Raw genomic sequence first — 23643 nt, 5'->3', positions numbered from 1 at the left:
TGTCTTAATACAGAAAAAACCCTCTAATTTACAGGTGTACTTTTAACTTTACTATATGCAGATATTCATTTTTACTGCAAAAAGTCTTTTTGTAAAAAAACAAAAACAAAAAAAAAACTAGTTTTAAAAATAAATGTTCATTACAGTTTTTTAAATTCACTTTTAACAACAAAAAAGACAAAAAAAAAAAAATTGCGCTATCATCAAAATGATTTAGCTTTAATATTTTTATGTTCTAGAAAAAAAGACAAAATGGTGTCTCAAATGTTTCCCAAGTTCAATACTGTAATTTTAAAGCTGCATTTTACAGTTCATATTTAGCTGTTTGTCCTAAAAAGGCATATGTAGAAAAAAAAAATTAAAACATGGCGTCACAGAAGCAAATAAACGGAGAATAAACAAATTCAAGTCAGAGACAAAACGACCCACCTACAGTTCATAGCGTGATTAGGTAACAGATTAATGCAAGTTAGGAATACAAACGTAACCTCTGAGTTATCCGAGCGACCGGCCTTTTGGGAGGTGGCTGATGTCACTTCCTCTTTGCTGGTGATTCAGCCCAGCTTGATTGGGCCCCAGTGACTGGAATGCTTTCCATGAGCTCTGAAATGCTCCCTGTCCTCTTATGAAGGAAAAGCGATGCGTAAAGAGGGACAGGTGTGTTTTATGTCTCAGTAATTCCCACTGTCAGATTTATCAGCAGTTTTTTTTTTTTTTTTTTGTAAGAAAGCAGGAAACGTAGAAAAGGAGGAGTGGCTTCCGGGTGCGGCTCTGACTGGAGTCTCTGTACATGGGGGGGCGCTCTACTCTGATTTGTGGCAGTACAAGTCTTTGAGGGCTTTGAGCTCCTCGATGAGGGTTTTGTTCTGGTTCTCCAGTACAGCCACACGGTTCTCCAAACACTTCACGTACTCCTTCTTCTTCCTGCGACACTCCCGGGCTGCCTCCCTGTGTCACACACACAGCCCAATAAAGTTTCATATTACTTAAAAAAATAAAAATAAAAAATGTTATCACTTCCAGACGGTAACCAGCACCTGTTTTTCATTAGCCGGACCTCCCTTTTCCGTGTGACTTCCTCTGTACCACCTCCAGTTCCCAACGCAGGAGATGCTGCCATGACGACGCCCGGAGTGATGGTGCTGGTTGGAGCTGTCCGAATCTGATAGGCCTGGACGTCACCAGAAGCAGCTGATTGGAGAAAACCGACAGACATGCTGGATATGTTTAAGACAAACAGGAAGTGGCGCAGCGCCATGACTGTTCTAGTCAGTGAAACACAGTGAAGTTGCTGGGTAAACTAGCAGAGGGTGTCCTTGGTTTCACCTTGAACGACAACTTGGTTGCTGGGGACGAGGATCTGCTGGCCATCGCTAGTCTGGGCGTACTGCAGGATGGTGGTGCCGGGCTGAGAGGCAGCGGCGTTGGCCATGGTGAGGGTCTGCAAGCCCTGGACCCCGTCTGTGCCGTTGCTGGCCAGCTGGATGGCACCCCCCTGAGTGATGGCAACTGTAGAGGGAACCACCGCTTCAGCTTCCACAGATCACACCTGAACCCCCCCACACTCACCCCACCATCCCAAGATTAAACTTACTGTACTGCCCACTGCTGGTCTGATAGATGGGGGTGGGCATGGTAACCGTGGTGATGGCTGGACCGGAGTCGTCTTCAGATTTCTCCTCCTCGATGCGAGGCACGGCGGGAGCGTCGGATGACAGGTCGTTGAGAATCTTCCTGTTTGGGAAGATCAGAGCAGACGATGAAGGTTTGGTGCTGAAACATCAGAAAAGTCTTCCTCTTCTCTCCTCTCTGACCTGTAGGACGGCCGTCTGGAAAGAATCTCTCTCCTCTTCTGGGAATCAGTGACGCTGTCCACAGACTCCTGGGAATCCTCGCTCTCCACAGTGGAGATCTGGAAGAGCAGAGGACTTTGAGTGGCAGAAGCCTGGTCAGGCGTGGTGAGGCGAGTTAGCGGCGTACCTGAACGGCCTGGACCTGAGGTGACTGGATGACGGAGGGCTGAGCTGCCTGGATCACGCCGTGTACCTGCACCGTCTGACCGTTGGGGAGCTGCACGATGGTGACCCCTGGGCTGCTGGAGGTCACCTGGCCTGCTGTGATGGGCGCCTGCAGACAGAGTGGCATGCCAACGGCTCGGCTTTAACAAACCAAGAGCAGCAGTCTGGAAGTCGGCCATGATGGACAGAGGGAAGGCAGGAGGGGAGTACCTGGGTGAGGGTGATCTGTTGCGCCTCGGACTCAGAGACTGCTGCTTCACCGCTTTGCTGCACCTCTGAACTGGCTTCCATCTTCATCTAGAATCAGCAGCGAACAGAAACATTACATCAGGTCCTACAGAGCAGTGAGAAAGTATTCGCTCCCCCCTTATATGTTTGGTTTGTGTACCAGGAAGAGTTCAGAGAAAGAAGGGCTCCAAACCAACCTGAGTTTAAAATGCAAACTACTGCTGATCAAAACCAAAACCTCCCTCTGATTCACCCACTTCCAGGTAGAAGAAAACTACTGAGAATTCAACACGGTGGTGGCAGTGTGGTGCTCTGGGACTGCTTTGCTTCACCATGAATTCTCTTCAGCAGAAAAGACATTTTCTGCGAATTTTCAGTTTGCTCCGCAAACTGAAAATTTGTTGGGTTCATGAATAAATCTGGTGTGTTTCCACCAAAAAGACCTTGATTTTAATTTGGTTTAAATCCAGTTTCACTGCGGTACAGCTCTGAAACCAAATCAAGATCTTTTTAAAACTGGAAGAAGTTTGGCATATTCCACAGATCCTTCACAATAAACTCTTTGGGGAAGGTTGGCTGATATTAGTGGAGTTATATGCAGTACAGAACATGTAAATAATAAAAAAAGGTAGGCTTGAAAAATTAACAATACGCCATGTGGTGCCACTATAACTGAAGTATTTACATTATTATTAAAACAATCCTACAAGTGGGTTTTATTCATCAATTTATTACTAAGTCAGATATTGTCATTAATTCATAACATCCTGAAATCTTTAAGGAAATCAAGTGCTTAGTTTTAATCAGGAAATCTGTCAATAACATCAATGAAATACATATATAAGAATGATTGTATATACTTTTTAATCAGCATTTTCTCCACATTATGACGCACAATACAAGCTAACAAGATCATATCAATATCATAATATCAAGAAATAACATCAACTTCCAAAAAAAGCAGTTATATTATTACTATTTTTGTATAATCACAAATAAATCTTTCAAAACTACTTTAGCCTAAAATATTCATATTAAAATTAATATGATTTTGGGATTATAGCCACTCTACAGGCAGATAATATAGACCTACTTTTTCAATAATAATTTAAAAGTATTTTAATATTATTATTTTAATTGTTGTTTTATTGCTACTATGAAGCGCTAAGATAGCCCAATGGTTTGCTGCAACATTTTGATGCCTCCTTCTCCATCCATTATTTATATGCAATATGTAAGAACATGACTCAATATTTAAGTAAGGCAGCCGGAAAAGTGAAAAAGCCAGTTGTCAGCATGCTTCTAGTCGGGAAAAATGTGATGCCATCTGGTGGACAAATCTTGTCGTGGTGAAAACTTAAAGAAAAAGTTTAAATACATACATAAAACTACAATTGGCAAGAAATAAATAGCACGTCTACAATAGCAAGCTAATAATAGGCTGAAAACCTGAATAATTCAGCATCTTTCAGTCGCTCCAAAACTGGTACTTCATTTTATGGGCGTTAATTACATATTTCCCTCTCGTCCGTTTCAAAATCAAAATAGCAATGACGTCATTGATAATTGCGTTACAATTTTAACATTCTATGTTGGCGGCAGTAAGAACAATCGTTAGCGCATTTGGGATTTTCCCTCAAAGCTTTTATAAACATAACTTGAAACAATCAGGAAAACCAGGTGATAAAGTTGCATCCACATTGCTCTGTCCTACTGTACAGTAAACTGCACAGCAGTTTGGAAATGTTGAGTTCTGGCTCTGACAGAGGGTGTGGTTTAGCTTTACGGACTGCAGAAAAACGCAGTTTAAAACATATGCACCAAAGTACACCTGAGCTACATGAAAACTTGGCAAAAACTGCTGAATTGCGTTTTAAAAACTATGCATTATTTTATTTCTAGCCTGCAGCTAATTGAACAACTAGGGATAGCATTCCTATTAATGTTAGCATGCTATGTGGCTAACATCACTGCAATGAATGACGCTAGACTTTAGCAAAAGTTCAATTATGATATATTAATACTCCAGTTACTTAGCGTTAATGTTAATATATATCTCAATGTTTAGAGCCTGGTGTTATCATTTCAATGTAGCTTTCCCTGAAGCCGTGTTAGCCGATACCGCTATTTTGCTAGCTGGAAGCTTGCATGGAGGGAAATGTCTGCATGCCAGTTTTTTTTTCTTTACAACAGGACACATTTACTACTTTATTTCATCCGTCATAAGCCATTACTGGTTGAAAATAAGGCTATGTTAACGTTGAAGAGCAATGTGGTTCAGAAACTAATTCCTGTGCATTTTTATTAAATTAAATAATAAAACCCACTCCCACATTAATACCTATGTCTCAGCCTGCAGAGACTGACTCATTTTGTGAGCCTCCGCCGCTGCAACAGCCGCCGCCATGATCTCTTTGTTGGCCCTGTGCGGAAATTTGGCTACAAATATCGTCAGCGGGCAGCCATATATATTATCTGTTTAGCAAACATCGGACGCGTGTCCTCTTACCAACACAGACTCGCTTCGTCACTCCCGGGTCTACGGAGCTCCACTTTTATTCAGACCGACACGTAAGAGACCGCGTCAGGCTACACCTCCGTCGCGTCACCGAGAACAACAACACGGAGAGGAGGACGAGGCAGACGACGACAGCGAAGGATCAACTCTGGCGAGAGGATCCGAGGGTCGGCGGGTGAAACCGAAAGGTTACGGAAAATGCCGACTGTAGGTCCTACGAAGATAACCGAGAATGTAGCTTTTACTTAAAGTGAGCTAGTTAATTTTTAACGTTTCATGTTTTTTTTCTCGAAAAAATAAAAATCTATTATTTATTCTTCCTTCTACTGCCACCTACTGGAGTGGAGTGAGGACTGGGATGCTAATAGTGCACTAAAAATTACAAACTAAAGTGTTTAGTTTTAAAACGAATAAAAATGTTTCTCTGTTCTCTCCATTATTTTTCGTCTTCTTAATGTTCCACATTGAGAGCTAGAAAAACATCTTGTATATCCAAAATATATCCATTTAACTAACTGTATTTCATTTAAGGGGAAAGGAAACCTTTTTAGCAGTTGGTAGAGGTACATGTATTGCAAGCTGGGTCGTGGTGTCGACAATAGACCCTTTTCACATGACGTCACACAACCTCCGTTTTGACTCGAAGCTGTGTATCCTTAGTTCCGGTGTACATAGTAAGTAACGATAAAGTTGTCTATAGACTAGAATAGAAATACACAAACATTAGGTTTCATAAAACAAACCGTTGAGCTGTGGTTGCAATTATTGGCCATGTGATGGCAGCAAAATCTTTCCTTATTTCCGTTTTCTGCTTCAGTCGCGTCAAATTACTTTAATCCTCGCCTAATATGACCAAATACATGTGAATCATCCTTCAAATGCTTGACAGGCTTTGTATTAGCAGGTTATTTGAATGAGAAGACCACGGCTGCATTATTTATCAGGTAATAAACCGCAACATGCTTGCTCTTCCTGTGCTTGTTGACTTGAGCCATGAAATGTGCTCATTAGCTCTCGCCACTCGGTGCAGGGGGATGCTTTCTGCGGGAATGAAATTGGTCCTAAGCAGCTACAGCTGGTCCAAATCCTGCGAGGATGGGAATGGGATTTCAGTCCAATTTATAGCCATCATTTATATGTACGAGGTCATTCCAGGTGCCCTGCACACACACCAGCAACATTTGTGGATGTGCTCCTCTCCTCCTGGCTGATTTACTCCATCAATGTGGAAATAATCTTGATCTGACCTTGCTGTTAAAAAAAATAGCTTGAAGTAAAATCTTAAAATCTGCACTTTCCAGCCCTGATAATGAAGCACCTGGTTATCATTGAGAGCTCACAGCAAATCTGATAAACATCCGTCACCAGGCTGCCTTTACGTCTACTGCGAGAGTGCATGTCAGAAACTTGATTGTGCATTGATTTCCGGTAATGATGACCACCAGTTAGGATAGCCTTAGCTAACCATAATTAGCCCAGCACCAGAGGAGAGCTTCCACTTTTTATCAATGAATGTTGCACCTGGAGATTCTCTGTTGCAAATTCTGTGCATGTTTTCAGTTTAATTACATGTTGACCATTCACTCACAAGAAAAATGAATGAATGACTCAACTGCACCTTTCTGTGTGCCTGCAGCTGTGGTTTAGTCATAGTGACTAAAATAGGGAATTCATTCAAAATAAAATTAAAAATACCTTAATTTTCTTGAAGAAAATTTAAGTTTTTTTTCCCTTTAAATATTATCCATGTGCCGTCTTCCAAGGTGGTGTAAGGTTGGGTTTAGTTAGACTTGCTCTGAGTCATTTAGTACAAAAAATATACAAAAAACTTTAAGATGTTAAAACATTTACTGCAAAATAATAAAAGAAAAAGACTGATATCATCAATCTCCAAGTTAAGGTTTGCACTGCACAGACCTGCAGAAATTTTAAAATGGGCTCTATAATTTGTTTTATGTTTCTGCTTATGTTTGTAGACACATATAAACATCTGTTCTAAGTTTTAACAAGAATATTCCAAGGAAAAGCAAGGAAAACACCTAAAAGTCAGAAGTTTGATTTGTTAAACTTAAACCGCTCCTGAATTTTGCAACCAAAATAAAACTTTTGTGGTGCTACTTTAGAAATATTTGCAAGGAAATTTGCGATGTTTTTGTGATAATTTCAGAATACCGCTTTTCTCTCATGTCCGTTCACGTATGACGGCAAATGTGACAAGGGGTGAAAGAGAAAATGCAAGAGAAAATTTTGCATTTTGTGCAGTTGTGTTTCCTAATGTCAGAATTATTTTAAAAATATCTTTCTGACATTGAGAGAACATGCTTAGCATTTAGAAATTAATAAACAAAGTCTGATGCGTATGTTACATATATTACATGTATTATACTTTAATGGATAAAGCACAACCCATATATGGAGGCCTCAGTCCTCGACATCGCAGGTTCAGATCCAGGCCTGATGTCTTCTCACATCTCTCATTACATACCTTTCGCATAAAGGCTACTCGAGCCAATAAAATCTTCAAAAAAAAAAAAAAAGTGACAAAAAAATTGTCCTGTTCTGCGTCTGTTGACCCAGTTGCAGAGAGACAGAGGAAGCTTGTAGATGAATGTTTTAATAAAACTAACAAAAACCACAGGGAACACAGGAAGCCAGAGTCAAACAAAAACAGGAAACCAGGATCAAAGAGAAAAAAAAAACATCAGAGAAGCAAGGTGGTGCTAACAGGCTATCACTGTTTAACAGAAGGAATCAGCAAGGAATGTGAGCGGGAGAAAGGTTTAAATACTTTGAGGGTGAATGTTGGAACAAAAGACCTGGGCTGATTGGCTAGCGGGTTTCAGGTGTGAGGGAAGAGAGAGAGAAAATGAATCTAAGAATAACAAGGAATAACTAGACACAAGAAATAAACATAATAATCCAGAATCATTAAGAAGAACTGAACTAATGTAAAGGAGAAACCAAACTGATCTAATCGAAGATGGACACTAAGGAACACAGAATAATAACAAAACTAGAATCAAATAATCAAACCAACCCAGGATGCGACAGAAATTCAGTTTCCTCCAGGTGGTATTTATTATCACTACATGCTTTTGACCATTGTTTTGGTAAATTTGCAATAAACTCACAGTTGCACATAAAGCAAATGTGGGCATCTATTGATTTTGCGTGATCAACGTGATCTCAAAAAAAAAAAACTGGAGAGACAGTTAAATAATAAAAAGTATCATACTATTTATACTGGCCAAGTATTTACTTGATACCAAATGCAGCTCGACTTGTTTGGCATGATTTGTTTGACTGTTTGCAAATTTATTTGCTGACCTGAAACATTTAATTGTGACAAAACCAAGAAAATAAATCAAGAGAAATCCAAAAGGAGGTACTGCACTGTGTGAGGAGGAGGATGGGAACATGAAGCAGAAACCTGACTTCAATCTGAAGCCCATCCCTTTTCTCTCCCCTTAAACCCAGCTGTTAAAGCCCCCGGCTTAATGCAAGTCTCCAACACCCCCATCGACATCCAGCCCTCCATGTCACTCTCCTTAATTTGTCTCTCCCCTCTTTTTATCTTCTTCTCTTCTTCCATTTGTACCGTGTATCTCACACTGTGTATTTTTTAATCCAGCAAGTATACAAATATATAAAAAAAATCACGGCCCAGTCCAATTCTTGGCGATGTATGTAAAACGCACGTCTTGTGTCAGATGAACCGTCTCTGCGTTGATGCTGTGATGCCCAGCGAATTAATAATATTCTGTCGACGTTGTTGTCTGCCTTTAGATGCAGCCCTCAGTCAAAGGAAATATCATACCTGCCAGTCAAGCAGGGGGCGCCGTGGCAGAGATCAGGTCACATGGCCGTGCCGGGAGGTCAAGAGAGCGAGCAAAAATACGAACACAGAGCCAGGAACACGTGGTGCATTTGAATACCACTGACCTTATATGCATGCTGCTTTTCATTGTGGTGTTGAATTACCTGAATTGCATATGAACCAGTGCACCTGGCTGGGGTTGCCATGGATACAGGGCCCCACTCTCTTGTTCTCTCTCTCTCTCTCTCTCTCTCTCTGTATCTCATAAGCCAGGTCCTTAAATTTGAAGATGTGAGTTTCAGAGATAGGAAGGAAAACTATGGCTCGGTATCAAGCAGCAGCTGTGAGGCAGGAAAGTTTATCTGAACACGGAGCCGGCGCTGACTGACCCAAACCTCCCGCTAATCTGGCCGGAGGCAGCAACTCCATCGGCCGATCTCAATCAGCCAGCTCCTTCTTCCTCCCAGCAGTTCCCCTCCCCCATCACTCCCATTTTTACTTAAAGGTTAAATATGTTCAAGTCTAATCACATCGCCATAAGCACTTTAAATAAGTCACCTCTCAGTGGATATATCAAGGTAAGGATTTTTCTTCTTTCTTTTTTTTTTTCCTTGACTGAATCTTGAGAGACGGAGAAAGTCTAAAATGTAAATGTGATTTCATTTTCAGTTTCATTACGAAACAATCATTGCTTTGTCATAACTTCCACTCTTCCACACAGACAGACAGACAGCTGGCTGCAGGAAATAAATTACACCTTTCACTTCCTGGTGTGATGGACACAAATTAGACAAAATGCAGCGGCGAAAAAGACAAGCCATGACAACAGAAGACGATGCATGCAAACAACAGAAAAAGAAACAAAAAGTCAAAAGCAAAACAAATACAAGATACACAATCCTAATAACCAAACCAGTAATAATAAAAAAAACAGTTTTATTTTTGGGGTTCCCCCCCCCCAAATGCTGACATATTCTCATCAGTTCAATTTACTTGGAAGAAGACACTTTATAAGACAAATCCATCCGATTCAGACCTAATTCTATAGAATGTTTTTTTTTTCAATTATTAGTTATTTTTGGTAGGTTTTGCCATGTCTAATTTAATACTTTATTCCTTTGTCCTGATTATTAGTTTTTTTTCTTTCTTTTGGATTATTCCTGTCATGTTCTTGTGTCAGTGTTTTGGTTTTCTTATTCATCCTCATTAGTTTCATTAGTTTGTGTTGTTTAAGTTTGGTGTTCATGTCTTCATTTAGTAAGCGTTATGTCCTTAATGTCACGCTTCTTGTGTATTTGCATTTATTTTCATAGATTGTTGTAAGGCCTGTTTCTCCTTTTGGTTCCAGTTTCTCAGTTTAGCTAATTGTCCCAGAAATCAAGTTCAATGAACCCTGTGTTTCTCCATCTTAGTAATGCCTCTCACCTGTCTCATCAGCTATTTAGATTCCTGGTTTCTTTATTCTCTTCAACTCAGTTAAGACTGTGTAAGTTTGCAGTGTTTTTTTCTTCTTTTTTTAGAAAATATATTTGTCTAATGCGACACTTAAGCAGTTGTCTGCAGTTTGGCTCTAAGGTCCACTGTGACAGTCCATAATGAGTTCAAATCAATCAAATTTCGGCCGGAAAAAAAAAATCTAGTTATCAACTCTACACTAATTTCGCATTCTGAGTAAGAACGTGGTGACAGTGGGAAGGAACAACTCCTTTTACCCATAAAAAAGGCTCATTACGAGGCTACATTATTCTTACGAGTTTAAAGGACAGAAAGGAGTCACAAACAAATGAACAAAGCTTAAAAAAAAGAAAAAAAGGTTAAAGTGTTCAGCAATTTACAGTTAGCAGGAGCTTCATCAGTTGGATGGATTTGGACATTGTGCACAAAACTATTAGCAGCAATAGCTCCCTTGTTGTGATCTGTGTGTCTCTGTGTAGTTATTTTGAGATTTTCTGTGTTTAGTCCTGTTTCCCTGTAGATTGATCCCAGCTGTGTCTAATTTCCTGATTACCCTCCCTGTGTATTTAGTCCAACCTGTTGTCTTTGTTTGTCGTCGGATCCTCGTCAGATATCAGAAGTTTGTTAGATGCTTGTCGTGTGTTCGTTGTGTACGTCACATGTCATTGTTCGTCTGCCTGCATGCCGTCAGAGTTGAACTGTATAGTCCTGTGTAGGTTTAGCTCGCTTTCCCAGTCCTTAGCTTCTTAGTTGCTACTGTTATTAGCTGTGTGCTAACTCTCTGCCGTGCCGCCTGTGTATGGACTGTGTTTGAGCTCTTAACATTAAATTCATCATTTCTTCATTACTTGGGTTCCTGCGTTTACTCTCACCATCTCTCAAAACACCCCATCCGTGACACCCTTAATGATTTCATCTGGGAAAGAGACACAGGTATGCCTCGTTTCTACTGAATCTGGCATGAGTCAATGTGGTTTGTTTCATGCCGAACCATAAGAGAGTTTCTACCACCAGCTATCCACCATATTAGTGCAACAACGAATGCAAAGAATGAGTACGTCTCATGTTGTCATAGGAACAGACGTTTTTCTGTTTCAAAATCAATGAACTGCATTGTGTGACATCAGTAGTTCTGCCTTATCCATTCCATACCGTATCATACCGCTGCCTGATGGACCTACAACTGAAGAGTCCAAGGAGTTACCAGTTTTATGGAAACTACTTTGGATGGAATGTGCTTGTATTAAGATTGTCCATTACTTTTACTGTTGATTTTAGGATGTTTACATATATTTTTTTTATGGATACCGTCATTGTAGCCCACCACTACCAGCAGCTAAAAAAGTGGGTCGGTAAGAGAGAAAAAAAAAACCCTTAGAGTTCATTATACCCAAATGTCCCCCTAGAGCAGTGCTTACCACAAAGGGGCGTCACTGTGTGGAGAGTGAGATTATTTCTCAGGGCAAAATTAGATTTAAAAAATATTGCATTTTGTCCCCAGATAAATTAAGCCCCTGTTTAGTAACTGACTGTTATGACAGCTACTTGGTTTGAAATAAGGCTGAAAAGTTAGAAAAAAATGTCTTGGAGGACATAATTAAGAAGGCAAGTAAGGTCAAAGTCCTTCAGAAAAGAAAAACATCCAACATGCTGGGAATCAGTCGGCAAAGAGCCATCAAGAAGATTTAATATTAGAGCCAGCAGGAGATGCTTCAAGGTGAAAGTGAATCAAGCTACAAGAACCATCTACGTCTGATCAGTTTCCCCTATAAGAACAAATAATGTGGTAAAAATGACTTTCTGAGACTTCATGCAGTGATTATAGATGTATATTTAAAGGCAGCCTTATGGGACCTTGTTTGTACTGTAGAATGAACCCAAGGTTGTCTTGTTTTATTTTCTTGTGTAGCATCAACAGCAAGATTCTGGTAAATTCTTCTCTCCTTTCATCCTTGACACCATGTCCGTCTGACTGCTTTGAAAATGTCAAAATTCCACCCAGTTTCATAACCAATCAAGCAGAAGCTCAATTTGAGCTACTGAGTCCTGCGTGTTGGGTTTCATCAGAAAATGGTGATGACTTTCAAATGACAAACTTTTTCAATATTCATCTAATGTTGCAAAAACACAATTTCGCAATTATGCTGTTTTCACAAAATATTCAAATTAAAATCACACGTGAATAAGATTGGTGACATAATGAGTCATTAAAAATCAAGGTGGTGATGAATATAAACAGTTGAATGAGCTAGTAAAATTTCAAATATATTCATATTTAAGCCACAGAGATTGTGTTCATAATCAGCCTTGTGTTATTCAGACATTGAAGCGACAAGTTCCTTATACTTGGGAGCGGCACCATTTTTGGGAAAATATTCAACTAAACTATTAATCCAACCAGCACTTCTTTTTTTCAGTTTCATTTTTTGTGCAAACAGGGCCAGTCTTTGAGAATCCAGTGCTTTTTGTTCTTGTGCAGTTTCATAACCGTTAAGATTTTAACAGTTTTTGCGGCAGTTTTCTTGACGCTGGTCGTTGTGAGAATTTAACAATAGTAAAAATAAAAGACAAATGAAATATTTGTGAACAAAACCTTCAGCGCAAGCTTTTTATTTCTTTCCAGTCACCTCATACAGTAGAAATGCAATAGGTAACATATACACAGATGGAAATCCACACTCCTTTGTGTGCGAGTGTGTTACACCTCTCTCTGTCATAACATGTCATTTTAGACACTATTATTCCCAACAGAGGCAGACGCTTCAGCTCTGTGACACAGACCATAAGGTCATCTGTCAAACAAAGGAGCAAAGTGTGTCTTTACAGTAGAACTGTGTCCATCTAGGCTTGTATTATATATATATGATGAAAAGCTGCCAATTCACACATCTAGAGCCTTTTTACCCAGCAAACCCTGCTGTTATCCCTCCCCGACTCCTGCTACAGAGTTCAAAGGTTGCCATGGAAACCTGCATCCTAGTGGGAAGACAATGTGCTCTGCCCCGAAGCAAGTGGAGCAAGTGCGGTTGGCGGGTGGGGAGGATTCTGTGACCTTTGACCCATGAAGGTGGGGAACAGAAGTGGGATGGGAGGGGGGGCAGGGGGGTTAGCGCAGCGGGGCTGCAGGTTGGTTTGATCCTCTCTGGGGGCCGGCGCTAAAGGTTGTGGGTGGAGCGGCTTCAGAGCTCAGCGACTCGTGCCGGGCCGCCTCCCGGATTTTCCATAGGGCCCTGGGTGCCAGAGATAGCCGCCCTCTAATCCGTGGGGCCGTCTCACCTTGCCTCCGCCGTGTCGCTGTGATAGAGCATCTTTTGTGTCAGATCTCCACTTCTGCCACCATTGCCGGTACGCACAGCGATGGCCGCTTTGTGCGAGTGTGTGTTGTGCTGGGCGTGACAGTGTACACGCTTGTGTGTGACAGAGGAACAGAAAGGTACACATGAAAACTGACAGATGTGAAAGGTGCATTCAAAGTCACATCGTCGCAAAGAGTAAGATTACCACACGAGTACTTCTATTTGTGAGCGTGAGTCCAAATGATGGATATCTGGGTCAAGACCGGCTTTCATCACACACACTGAAACATTTACCTACAATCAGTTTATATATAGGAGTCATTTTTATGCATCAGGATCCCTAAAAATGCTAGACATCACAAGTATTTCATAATTCAAATAGTTTGAGGAGCACTACAGTTGTGGCATTTCTACAAACCTCACAATGCTGATTTGTCCCATGACACTTTGTCATTAGTTTTGGGTCATTTGGGCCAACATTGGTTTTCCATCACTCATTTGCACATCAAGATGTCAATAATATCATGTCACCATGTGGGTCAATTAACCTTGTGAACCTTGTTGAAGCAACCTGAGAAGTAGGAGGGTTTGATATGGTGGTCAGAGACCCTTCTGAGTCTCTGTGTAGGAAGAGTAATAGAACCAGGAATGGATGGATGGAATTACTTTCAGAATAATTTATCATCAGATGAATTTATGGCACCAATCTCAGCGTTTGATGCAGATATATAGATTTACACGAAGTACAATGTTTTTGTATTACTGAAAATGATACATTCGCTCAGTTCGAAATGTAAGACTTGAAGAGAAAAAAACACTGCCAAAAAATAAACAGAAATCCTCTAGACCCTCAGATGTTTTCAAAAGTCAGAAACCGAGGAATATTTGTGGAGAAATATTCTGTGAATGTGTTCGCACAGAGGAACCAAAGAGGACAGACGAGTTATTTACTGTGCAGCCCAGGCGACCTGTCCGTCCTCACGTCGGGCCCCGGCAGATTAAGATGCAGCCGTTGGCGGCTGCCAGAGCAGGCGGAGATTGATGGGGAGCACGGGGGCCGCAGAGGCCCTGCAGAATTCTGAACAGAGCCTGTGGGCATCATCCAGCAGCGCTGCTGGCAGCAGGCGGCTTCCTCCTCCTCTCTTTTGTCACCTCTGTTTCTGTGTTACTTTCTGTCACTTTTCTGCATCTCCGTTTTTTATTTTCCTGTCACTCCGCTGCCCCAAAGTGCCCCCCCCAAGTCGACTCCCACTGGAGACGCCGTATCAGCAAGTTTAACAAAAGTAGATCTTTTGAAACTGCAGGTGAGTCAGAAATATGTGAAGAGCAGAGGCCAAACTTACAAGGGAATATGCTCCCAATAAATAATTCCACAGTGCAAATTGGTTTTTGGGATGCTAACCAGGACATATAATCTGGATCTATTGCACACACTCATGGTAAGCAACAAGCATACAGACTCAAATATTTACACCCCATCTAATACTTGGTTAAGAGATCCTCTGGAAGTTGTGTTCAACCCACACACTTTATGTAGCTTCTGGCATAATTCAGCCTGAAGCTCCCAGCAATGTTCTTGGTGAGAGAACACGTTTTCATTTTTTGTTTTTTAATAAGGCCATTTCATTTTCTTGAATGGAAGACAAAGGAACATCCATTGGAGATAGAACTGCAACATCAGTTAACCCAAAATGTCCCAGACAACCAAATTTGTTTTGATTAACAGAAACCACTTAAACTGAAACTGCTAAAACACCAGCGCCACTGTCCTTCACACCAGGATTGTAACCAAGATCAGTGAGGCTGTCAAATCGAAGAACACATTTTTCATTTTCATCTCAAGTCATCAACTAGACAGTTATAGTTTGAATAGAGTTGGGTGTTCCAACAAGACAATGATCTGAAACGAACTTATTTTAGACAGACATTAGACATTTTAGACAATGCAGTCTATTTTTTTTGTTTGTTTTCAGAAAGCCTTGATCAACATCTTTTAATTTTTTTCCACACTTATTAACTAAAAAAGTAGAAGTCTGGCTCTATACATTTTCCAAGTTCCTGAGGACAGCTGAGGAACTTAAAATGGGTGGCGAAAAAAAAAAAAGCAATTATCTCAGTATGTCAACATATGCATATCAGCTTGTACTCTGTGGCTCCTCTTCCGCATGCTGCAGGGATGCAAACAGAAAGATGAGAATGGAAGATGGATGCTTTGGATGTGTGTGCGTGTTGGCATCAGAGTGTGTGTACCCCAAGCAAAATGCACTGGTAGGGTGTTTTTGTCGGAGTCCCCAGGGCAGCAGACGCATGAGTCAGCGGCCAGTAGGATTTATAGCCAATTGATTAAATTAGCATTTGTTCTGCTTCTGGGACATCAGCTTGTCAGTATAAACACACGCTGAAGCAAACACACACAGACACACTCCTACGTTAGCAAACAAACACCTGAACAGCAACTGCAGTTATGGAATGAAATCGGACATTAAGGAAAGCAGGGGAAAAAAAAGGTCCATGGAGTAGCAGCAGACAATTAGCAATGATGTCAATAAGTCAATGTGATTAACATCCGGATCACTGGGATGTAAGTACTCAAAGAAACACATGCTGCACTCCCGGAAGCCTGTTCCTGAGTAGCTCCTTCATGCCATACAGTGAGAGGTCGCACACACCGGGCCTGCTGACAAGCCTTTTTTATGACATTCATCAAAGCCATCTGCCATTTTCCGCTCAATTAATTTGTTATGGGAAGTAGGATCAATTAAGTGCGGACCATAATGGCTTTATATCCTTGTTTCCCTTTTATAGCCCAATATTTTCTGCGCTCCACTCTGGCATGAAAAGGGGGAATCGATATGCCGGGCTATTTTCCCCTTCCGTGGACTAATTTGTTTTTGCCACTTTCTTCTTGGCATGATAAACTGACTGTAATGAGGGGTTAGGATGGAAGATCCCTGGGGTGGGAGGGGGGACCCTCGTTTAAGCCAGGAGGTCTATTGGACGATGGAAGGCGAGACCAGCTCTAATCTGACAAGATCCCATCTGGATGTTAGGAGTAACGTTTCCCCTATGTACCTCAAGGTTTGGCAGTATCAAGAGGGATTGACCTTTACTTTGTTATCATTTAAACTGTTGGTCAGCCGCTGAGACAGTCAGTAGCTTAGACCGGGGCAAAGATGGCAATGATAAGGACAGTCATGGGACAGTTGGTTTGACAGTGATGAGTGTAGCAGAGTGAGCAGGCGGCAGCATTAGTACGAGCATCACGAGCCTCGCCCTGTTCACCATGACCCCTTGCGATGTATTGATCCCTGCCCGGTTAAGCCTGCTTATGGGTTTGATGATACGACAAAGAAGAGGGAGGGGGACAATAAGAGGGTACTTAAGTGTGTGCCTGGCTCTAGAGAGTGGTGAGGAAGCCTTATTACTCCTGAAGCAGCGCTGATGACATTGCCATATTGATTTTGACATCATCTGGTTGGGATATGCTTCTGTAGCAAAGTCTTAAACCGAGGTGACCTGGGTGTCAACATGTTTCTGTCAGCTAGCTTAAAGGGGCAGGAAGGTTGCCACTGTGCAGCAAAGCTGAGTAGAGGTTGTGCCGCACTGCCTTGTTTCTACGGAGCGGTATAGTACGCTATTTTATGGTCCACCGTATTCTGGACAGCTTTTCTGCCGCAAGTTGGACTCTCACTGGGCAGACGGGTCAAAATCCAAACAACTAATGTGGCACACTTGTATGTCTCATGCTCTTTTGTGTCCTAATCAATGGACTGAGTTGGGTGATGCCAGTTGCCCCTCCCCTAATCGTACAGTACCATAGTTAAATGGATCTGAACTGAAGGACGGTCAGGAATGATGTGGTACGGGTCGGTTGTGTGGGCTTTTATAAGGGAAACAGACAAAATGGCTTGCTGAACTGAACCGACCAATGCTGTACCACTCAGTGGAAACAAGACATTAGTTAGCAAACTGTTATCTAATTACAAATGTAATACATAACTAAATANCCTCCCTTTTCCGTGTGACTTCCTCTGTACCACCTCCAGTTCCCAACGCAGGAGATGCTGCCATGACGACGCCCGGAGTGATGGTGCTGGTTGGAGCTGTCCGAATCTGATAGGCCTGGACGTCACCAGAAGCAGCTGATTGGAGAAAACCGACAGACATGCTGGATATGTTTAAGACAAACAGGAAGTGGCGCAGTGCCATGACTGTTCTAGTCAGTGAAACACAGTGAAGTTGCTGGGTAAACTAGCAGAGGGTGTCCTTGGTTTCACCTTGAACGACAACTTGGTTGCTGGGGACGAGGATCTGCTGGCCATCGCTAGTCTGGGCGTACTGCAGGATGGTGGTGCCGGGCTGAGAGGCAGCGGCGTTGGCCATGGTGAGGGTCTGCAAGCCCTGGACCCCGTCTGTGCCGTTGCTGGCCAGCTGGATGGCACCCCCCTGAGTGATGGCAACTGTAGAGGGAACCACCGCTTCAGCTTCCACAGATCACACCTGAACCCCCCCACACTCACCCCACCATCCCAAGATTAAACTTACTGTACTGCCCACTGCTGGTCTGATAGATGGGGGTGGGCATGGTAACCGTGGTGATGGCTGGACCGGAGTCGTCTTCAGATTTCTCCTCCTCGATGCGAGGCACGGCGGGAGCGTCGGATGACAGGTCGTTGAGAATCTTCCTGTTTGGGAAGATCAGAGCAGACGATGAAGGTTTGGTGCTGAAACATCAGAAAAGTCTTCCTCTTCTCTCCTCTCTGACCTGTAGGACGGCCGTCTGGAAAGAATCTCTCTCCTCTTCTGGGAATCAGTGACGCTGTCCACAGACTCCTGGGAGTCCTCGCTCTCCACAGTGGAGATCTGGAAGAGCAGAGGACTTTGAGTGGCAGAAGCCTGGTCAGGCGTGGTGAGGCGAGTTAGCGGCGTACCTGAACGGCCTGGACCTGAGGTGACTGGATGACGGAGGGCTGAGCTGCCTGGATCACGCCGTGTACCTGCACCGTCTGACCGTTGGGGAGCTGCACGATGGTGACCCCTGGGCTGGAGGTCACCTGGCCTGCTGTGATGGGCGCCTGCAGACAGAGTGGCATACCAACGGCTCAGCTTTAACAAACCAACAAGAGCAGCAGTCTGGAAGTCGGCCATGATGGACAGAGGGAAGGCAGGAGGGGATTACCTGGGTGAGGGTGATCTGTTGCGCCTCGGACTCAGAGACTGCTGCTTCGCCGCTTTGCTGCACCTCTGAACTGGCTTCCATCTTCATCTAGAATCAGCAGCGAACAGAAACATTACATCAGGTCCTACAGAGCAGTGAGAAAGTATTCGCTCCCCCCTTATATGTTTGGTTTGTGTACCAGGAAGAGTTCAGAGAAAGAAGGGCTCCAAACCAACCTGAGTTTAAAATGCAAACTACTGCTGATCAAAACCAAAACCTCCCTCTGATTCACCCACTTCCAGGTAGAAGAAAACTACTGAGAATTCAACACGGTGGTGGCAGTGTGGTGCTCTGGGACTGCTTTGCTTCACCATGAATTCTCTTCAGCAGAAAAGACATTTTCTGCGAATTTTCAGTTTGCTCCGCAAACTGAAAATTTGTTGGGTTCATGAATAAATCTGGTGTGTTTCCACCAAAAAGACCTTGATTTTAATTTGGTTTAAATCCAGTTTCACGGCGGTACAGCTCTGAAACCAAATCAAGATCTTTTTAAAACTGGAAGAAGTTTGGCATATTCCACAGATCCTTCACAATAAACTCTTTGGGGAAGGTTGGCTGATATTAGTGGAGTTATATGCAGTACAGAACATGTAAATAATAATAAAAGGTAGGCTTGAAAAATTAACAATACGCCATGTGGTGCCACTATAACTGAAGTATTTACATTATTATTAAAACAATCCTACAAGTGGGTTTTATTCATCAATTTATTACTAAGTCAGATATTGTCATTAATTCATAACATCCTGAAATCTTTAAGGAAATCAAGTGCTTAGTTTTAATCAGGAAATCTGTCAATAACATCAATGAAATACATATATAAGAATGATTGTATATACTTTTTAATCAGCATTTTCCCCACATTATGACGCACAATACAAGTTAACAAGATCATATCAATATAATATCAAGAAATAATATCTACTTCCAAAAAAAGCAGTTATTACTATTTTTGTATAATCACAAATAAATGTTTCAAAACTACTTTAGCCTAAAATATTCATATTAAAATTAATATGATTTTGGGATTATAGCCACTCTACAGGCAGATAATATAGACCTACTTTTTCAATAATAATTTAAAAGTATTTTAATATTATTATTTTAATTGTTGTTTTATTGCTACTATAAAGCGCTAAAATAGCCCAATGGTTTGCTGCAACATTTTGATGCCTCCTTCTCCATCCATTATTTATATGCAATATGTAAGAACATGACTCAATATTTAAGTAAGGCAGCCGGAAAAGTGAAAAAGCCAGTTGTCAACATTCTTCTAGTCGGGAAAAATGTGATGCCATCTGGTGGACAAATCTTGTCGTGGTGAAAACTTAAAGAAAAAGTTTAAATACATACATAAAACTACAATTGGCAAGAAATAAATAGCACGTCTACAATAGCAAGCTAATAATAGGCTGAAAACCTGAATAATTCAGCACCTTTCAGTCGCTCCAAAACTGGTACTTCATTTTATGGGCGTTAATTACATATTTCCCTCTCGTCCGTTTCAAAATCAAAATAGCAATGACGTCATTGATAATTGCGTTACAATTTTAACATTCTATGTTGGCGGCAGTAAGAACAATCGTTAGCGCATTTGGGATTTTCCCTCAAAGCTTTTATAAACATAACTTGAAACAATCAGGAAAACCAGGTGATAAAGTTGCATCCACATTGCTCTGTCCTACTGTACAGTAAACTGCACAGCAGTTTGGAAATGTTGAGTTCTGGCTCTGACGGAGGGTGTGGTTTAGCTTTACGGACTGCAGAAAAACGCAGTTTAAAACATATGCACCAAAGTACACCTGAGCTACATGAAAACTTGGCAAAAACTGCTGAATTGCGTTTTAAAAACTATGCATTATTTTATTTCTAGCCTGCAGCTAATTGAACAACTAGGGATAGCATTCCTATTAATGTTAGCATGCTATGTGGCTAACATCACTGCAATGAATGACGCTAGACTTTAGCAAAAGTTCAATTATGATATATTAATACTCCAGTTACTTAGCGTTAATGTTAATATATATCTCAATGTTTAGAGCCTGGTGTTATCATTTCAATGTAGCTTTCCCTGAAGCCGTGTTAGCCGATACCGCTATTTTGCTAGCTGGAAGCTTGCATGGAGGGAAATGTCTGCATGCCAGTTTTTTTTTCTTTACAACAGGACACATTTACTACTTTATTTCATCCGTCATAAGCCATTACTGGTTGAAAATAAGGCTATGTTAACGTTGAAGAGCAATGTGGTTCAGAAACTAATTCCTGTGCATTTTTATTAAATTAAATAATAAAACCCACTCCCACATTAATACCTATGTCTCAGCCTGCAGAGACTGACTCATTTTGTGAGCCTCCGCCGCTGCAACAGCCGCCGCCATGATCTCTTTGTTGGCCCTGTGCGGAAATTTGGCTACAAATATCGTCAGCGGGCAGCCATATATATTATCTGTTTAGCAAACATCGGACGCGTGTCCTCTTACCAACACAGACTCGCTTCGTCACTCCCGGGTCTACGGAGCTCCACTTTTATTCAGACCGACACGTAAGAGACCGCGTCAGGCTACACCTCCGTCGCGTCACCGAGAACAACAACACGGAGAGGAGGACGAGGCAGACGACGACAGCGAAGGATCAACTCTGGCGAGAGGATCCGAGGGTCGGCGGGTGAAACCGAAAGGTTACGGAAAATGCCGACTGTAGGTCCTACGAAGATAACCGAGAATGTAGCTTTTACTTAAAGTGAGCTAGTTAATTTTTAACGTTTCATGTTTTTTTTCTCGAAAAAATAAAAATCTATTATTTATTCTTCCTTCTACTGCCACCTACTGGAGTGGAGTGAAGACTGGGATGCTAAAAGTGCACTAAAAATTACAAACTAAAGTGTTTAGTTTTAAAACGAATAAAAATGTTTCTCTGTTCTCTCCATTATTTTTCGTCTTCTTAATGTTCCACATTGAGAGCTAGAAAAACATCTTGTATATCCAAAATATATCCATTTAACTAACTGTATTTCATTTAAGGGGAAAGGAAACCTTTTTAGCAGTTGGTAGAGGTACATGTATTGCAAGCTGGGTCGTGGTGTCGACAATAGACCCTTTTCACATGACGTCACACAACCTCCGTTTTGACTCGAAGCTGTGTATCCTTAGTTCCGGTGTACATAGTAAGTAACGATAAAGTTGTCTATAGACTAGAATAGAAATACACAAACATTAGGTTTCATAAAACAAACCGTTGAGCTGTGGTTGCAATTATTGGCCATGTGATGGCAGCAAAATCTTTCCTTATTTCCGTTTTCTGCTTCAGTCGCGTCAAATTACTTTAATCCTCGCCTAATATGACCAAATACATGTGAATCATCCTTCAAATGCTTGACAGGCTTTGTATTAGCAGGTTATTTGAATGAGAAGACCACGGCTGCATTATTTATCAGGTAATAAACCGCAACATGCTTGCTCTTCCTGTGCTTGTTGACTTGAGCCATGAAATGTGCTCATTAGCTCTCGCCACTCGGTGCAGGGGGATGCTTTCTGCGGGAATGAAATTGGTCCTAAGCAGCTACAGCTGGTCCAAATCCTGCGAGGATGGGAATGGGATTTCAGTCCAATTTATAGCCATCATTTATATGTACGAGGTCATTCCAGGTGCCCTGCACACACACCAGCAACATTTGTGGATGTGCTCCTCTCCTCCTGGCTGATTTACTCCATCAATGTGGAAATAATCTTGATCTGACCTTGCTGTTAAAAAAAATAGCTTGAAGTAAAATCTTAAAATCTGCACTTTCCAGCCCTGATAATGAAGCACCTGGTTATCATTGAGAGCTCACAGCAAATCTGATAAACATCCGTCACCAGGCTGCCTTTACGTCTACTGCGAGAGTGCATGTCAGAAACTTGATTGTGCATTGATTTCCGGTAATGATGACCACCAGTTAGGATAGCCTTAGCTAACCATAATTAGCCCAGCACCAGAGGAGAGCTTCCACTTTTTATCAATGAATGTTGCACCTGGAGATTCTCTGTTGCAAATTCTGTGCATGTTTTCAGTTTAATTACATGTTGACCATTCACTCACAAGAAAAATGAATGAATGACTCAACTGCACCTTTCTGTGTGCCTGCAGCTGTGGTTTAGTCATAGTGACTAAAATAGGGAATTCATTCAAAATAAAATTAAAAATACCTTAATTTTCTTGAAGAAAATTTAAGTTTTTTTTCCCTTTAAATATTATCCATGTGCCGTCTTCCAAGGTGGTGTAAGGTTGGGTTTAGTTAGACTTGCTCTGAGTCATTTAGTACAAAAAATATACAAAAAACTTTAAGATGTTAAAACATTTACTGCAAAATAATAAAAGAAAAAGACTGATATCATCAATCTCCAAGTTAAGGTTTGCACTGCACAGACCTGCAGAAATTTTAAAATGGGCTCTATAATTTGTTTTATGTTTCTGCTTATGTTTGTAGACACATATAAACATCTGTTCTAAGTTTTAACAAGAATATTCCAAGGAAAAGCAAGGAAAACACCTAAAAGTCAGAAGTTTGATTTGTTAAACTTAAACCGCTCCTGAATTTTGCAACCAAAATAAAACTTTTGTGGTGCTACTTTAGAAATATTTGCAAGGAAATTTGCGATGTTTTTGTGATAATTTCAGAATACCGCTTTTCTCTCATGTCCGTTCACGTATGACGGCAAATGTGACAAGGGGTGAAAGAGAAAATGCAAGAGAAAATTTTGCATTTTGTGCAGTTGTGTTTCCTAATGTCAGAATTATTTTAAAAATATCTTTCTGACATTGAGAGAACATGCTTAGCATTTAGAAATTAATAAACAAAGTCTGATGCGTATGTTACATATATTACATGTATTATACTTTAATGGATAAAGCACAACCCATATATGGAGGCCTCAGTCCTCGACATCGCAGGTTCAGATCCAGGCCTGATGTCTTCTCACATCTCTCATTACATACCTTTCGCATAAAGGCTACTCGAGCCAATAAAATCTTCAAAAAAAAAAAAAAAGTGACAAAAAAATTGTCCTGTTCTGCGTCTGTTGACCCAGTTGCAGAGAGACAGAGGAAGCTTGTAG

General features: G+C 41.3%; 1 protein-coding gene across 6 annotated transcripts; it reads right to left on the bottom strand.

The window, feature by feature from the left end:
• Positions 1 to 198: 198 nt before the first annotated feature.
• On the bottom strand, positions 199 to 21312 carry LOC103148691 (cyclic AMP-responsive element-binding protein 1-like). 6 transcript variants are annotated; one of them, XM_007567570.2, is made up of 9 exons: positions 21031 to 21312; positions 20863 to 20960; positions 18512 to 18598; positions 1981 to 2127; positions 1815 to 1912; positions 1595 to 1734; positions 1327 to 1509; positions 1038 to 1191; positions 199 to 948 (listed from the first exon to the last, which is right to left on the bottom strand). In XM_007567570.2, exons 3-9 carry the CDS (start codon positions 18596 to 18598, stop codon positions 804 to 806), a joined length of 954 nt encoding a protein of 317 aa, XP_007567632.1. In that variant the 5' UTR covers positions 20863 to 20960; positions 21031 to 21312; the 3' UTR covers positions 199 to 803. The 6 variants fall into 6 exon arrangements, with proteins under 6 accessions (XP_007567632.1, XP_007567633.1, XP_007567628.1 ...); XM_007567571.2 differs by having other exon boundaries at positions 20863 to 20944; XM_007567566.2 differs by lacking the exons at positions 18512 to 18598; positions 20863 to 20960; positions 21031 to 21312 and adding exons at positions 2229 to 2315; positions 4588 to 4685; positions 4756 to 5041.
• Between the last annotated feature and the right edge of the window lie 2331 nt (positions 21313 to 23643).

This window comes from Poecilia formosa, unplaced genomic scaffold (genome assembly GCF_000485575.1).
Source record: "Poecilia formosa unplaced genomic scaffold, Poecilia_formosa-5.1.2 Scaffold210, whole genome shotgun sequence".
Taxonomy (NCBI): domain Eukaryota; kingdom Metazoa; phylum Chordata; class Actinopteri; order Cyprinodontiformes; family Poeciliidae; genus Poecilia; species Poecilia formosa.
This window is presented reverse-complemented; position numbering and strand designations above follow the sequence as displayed.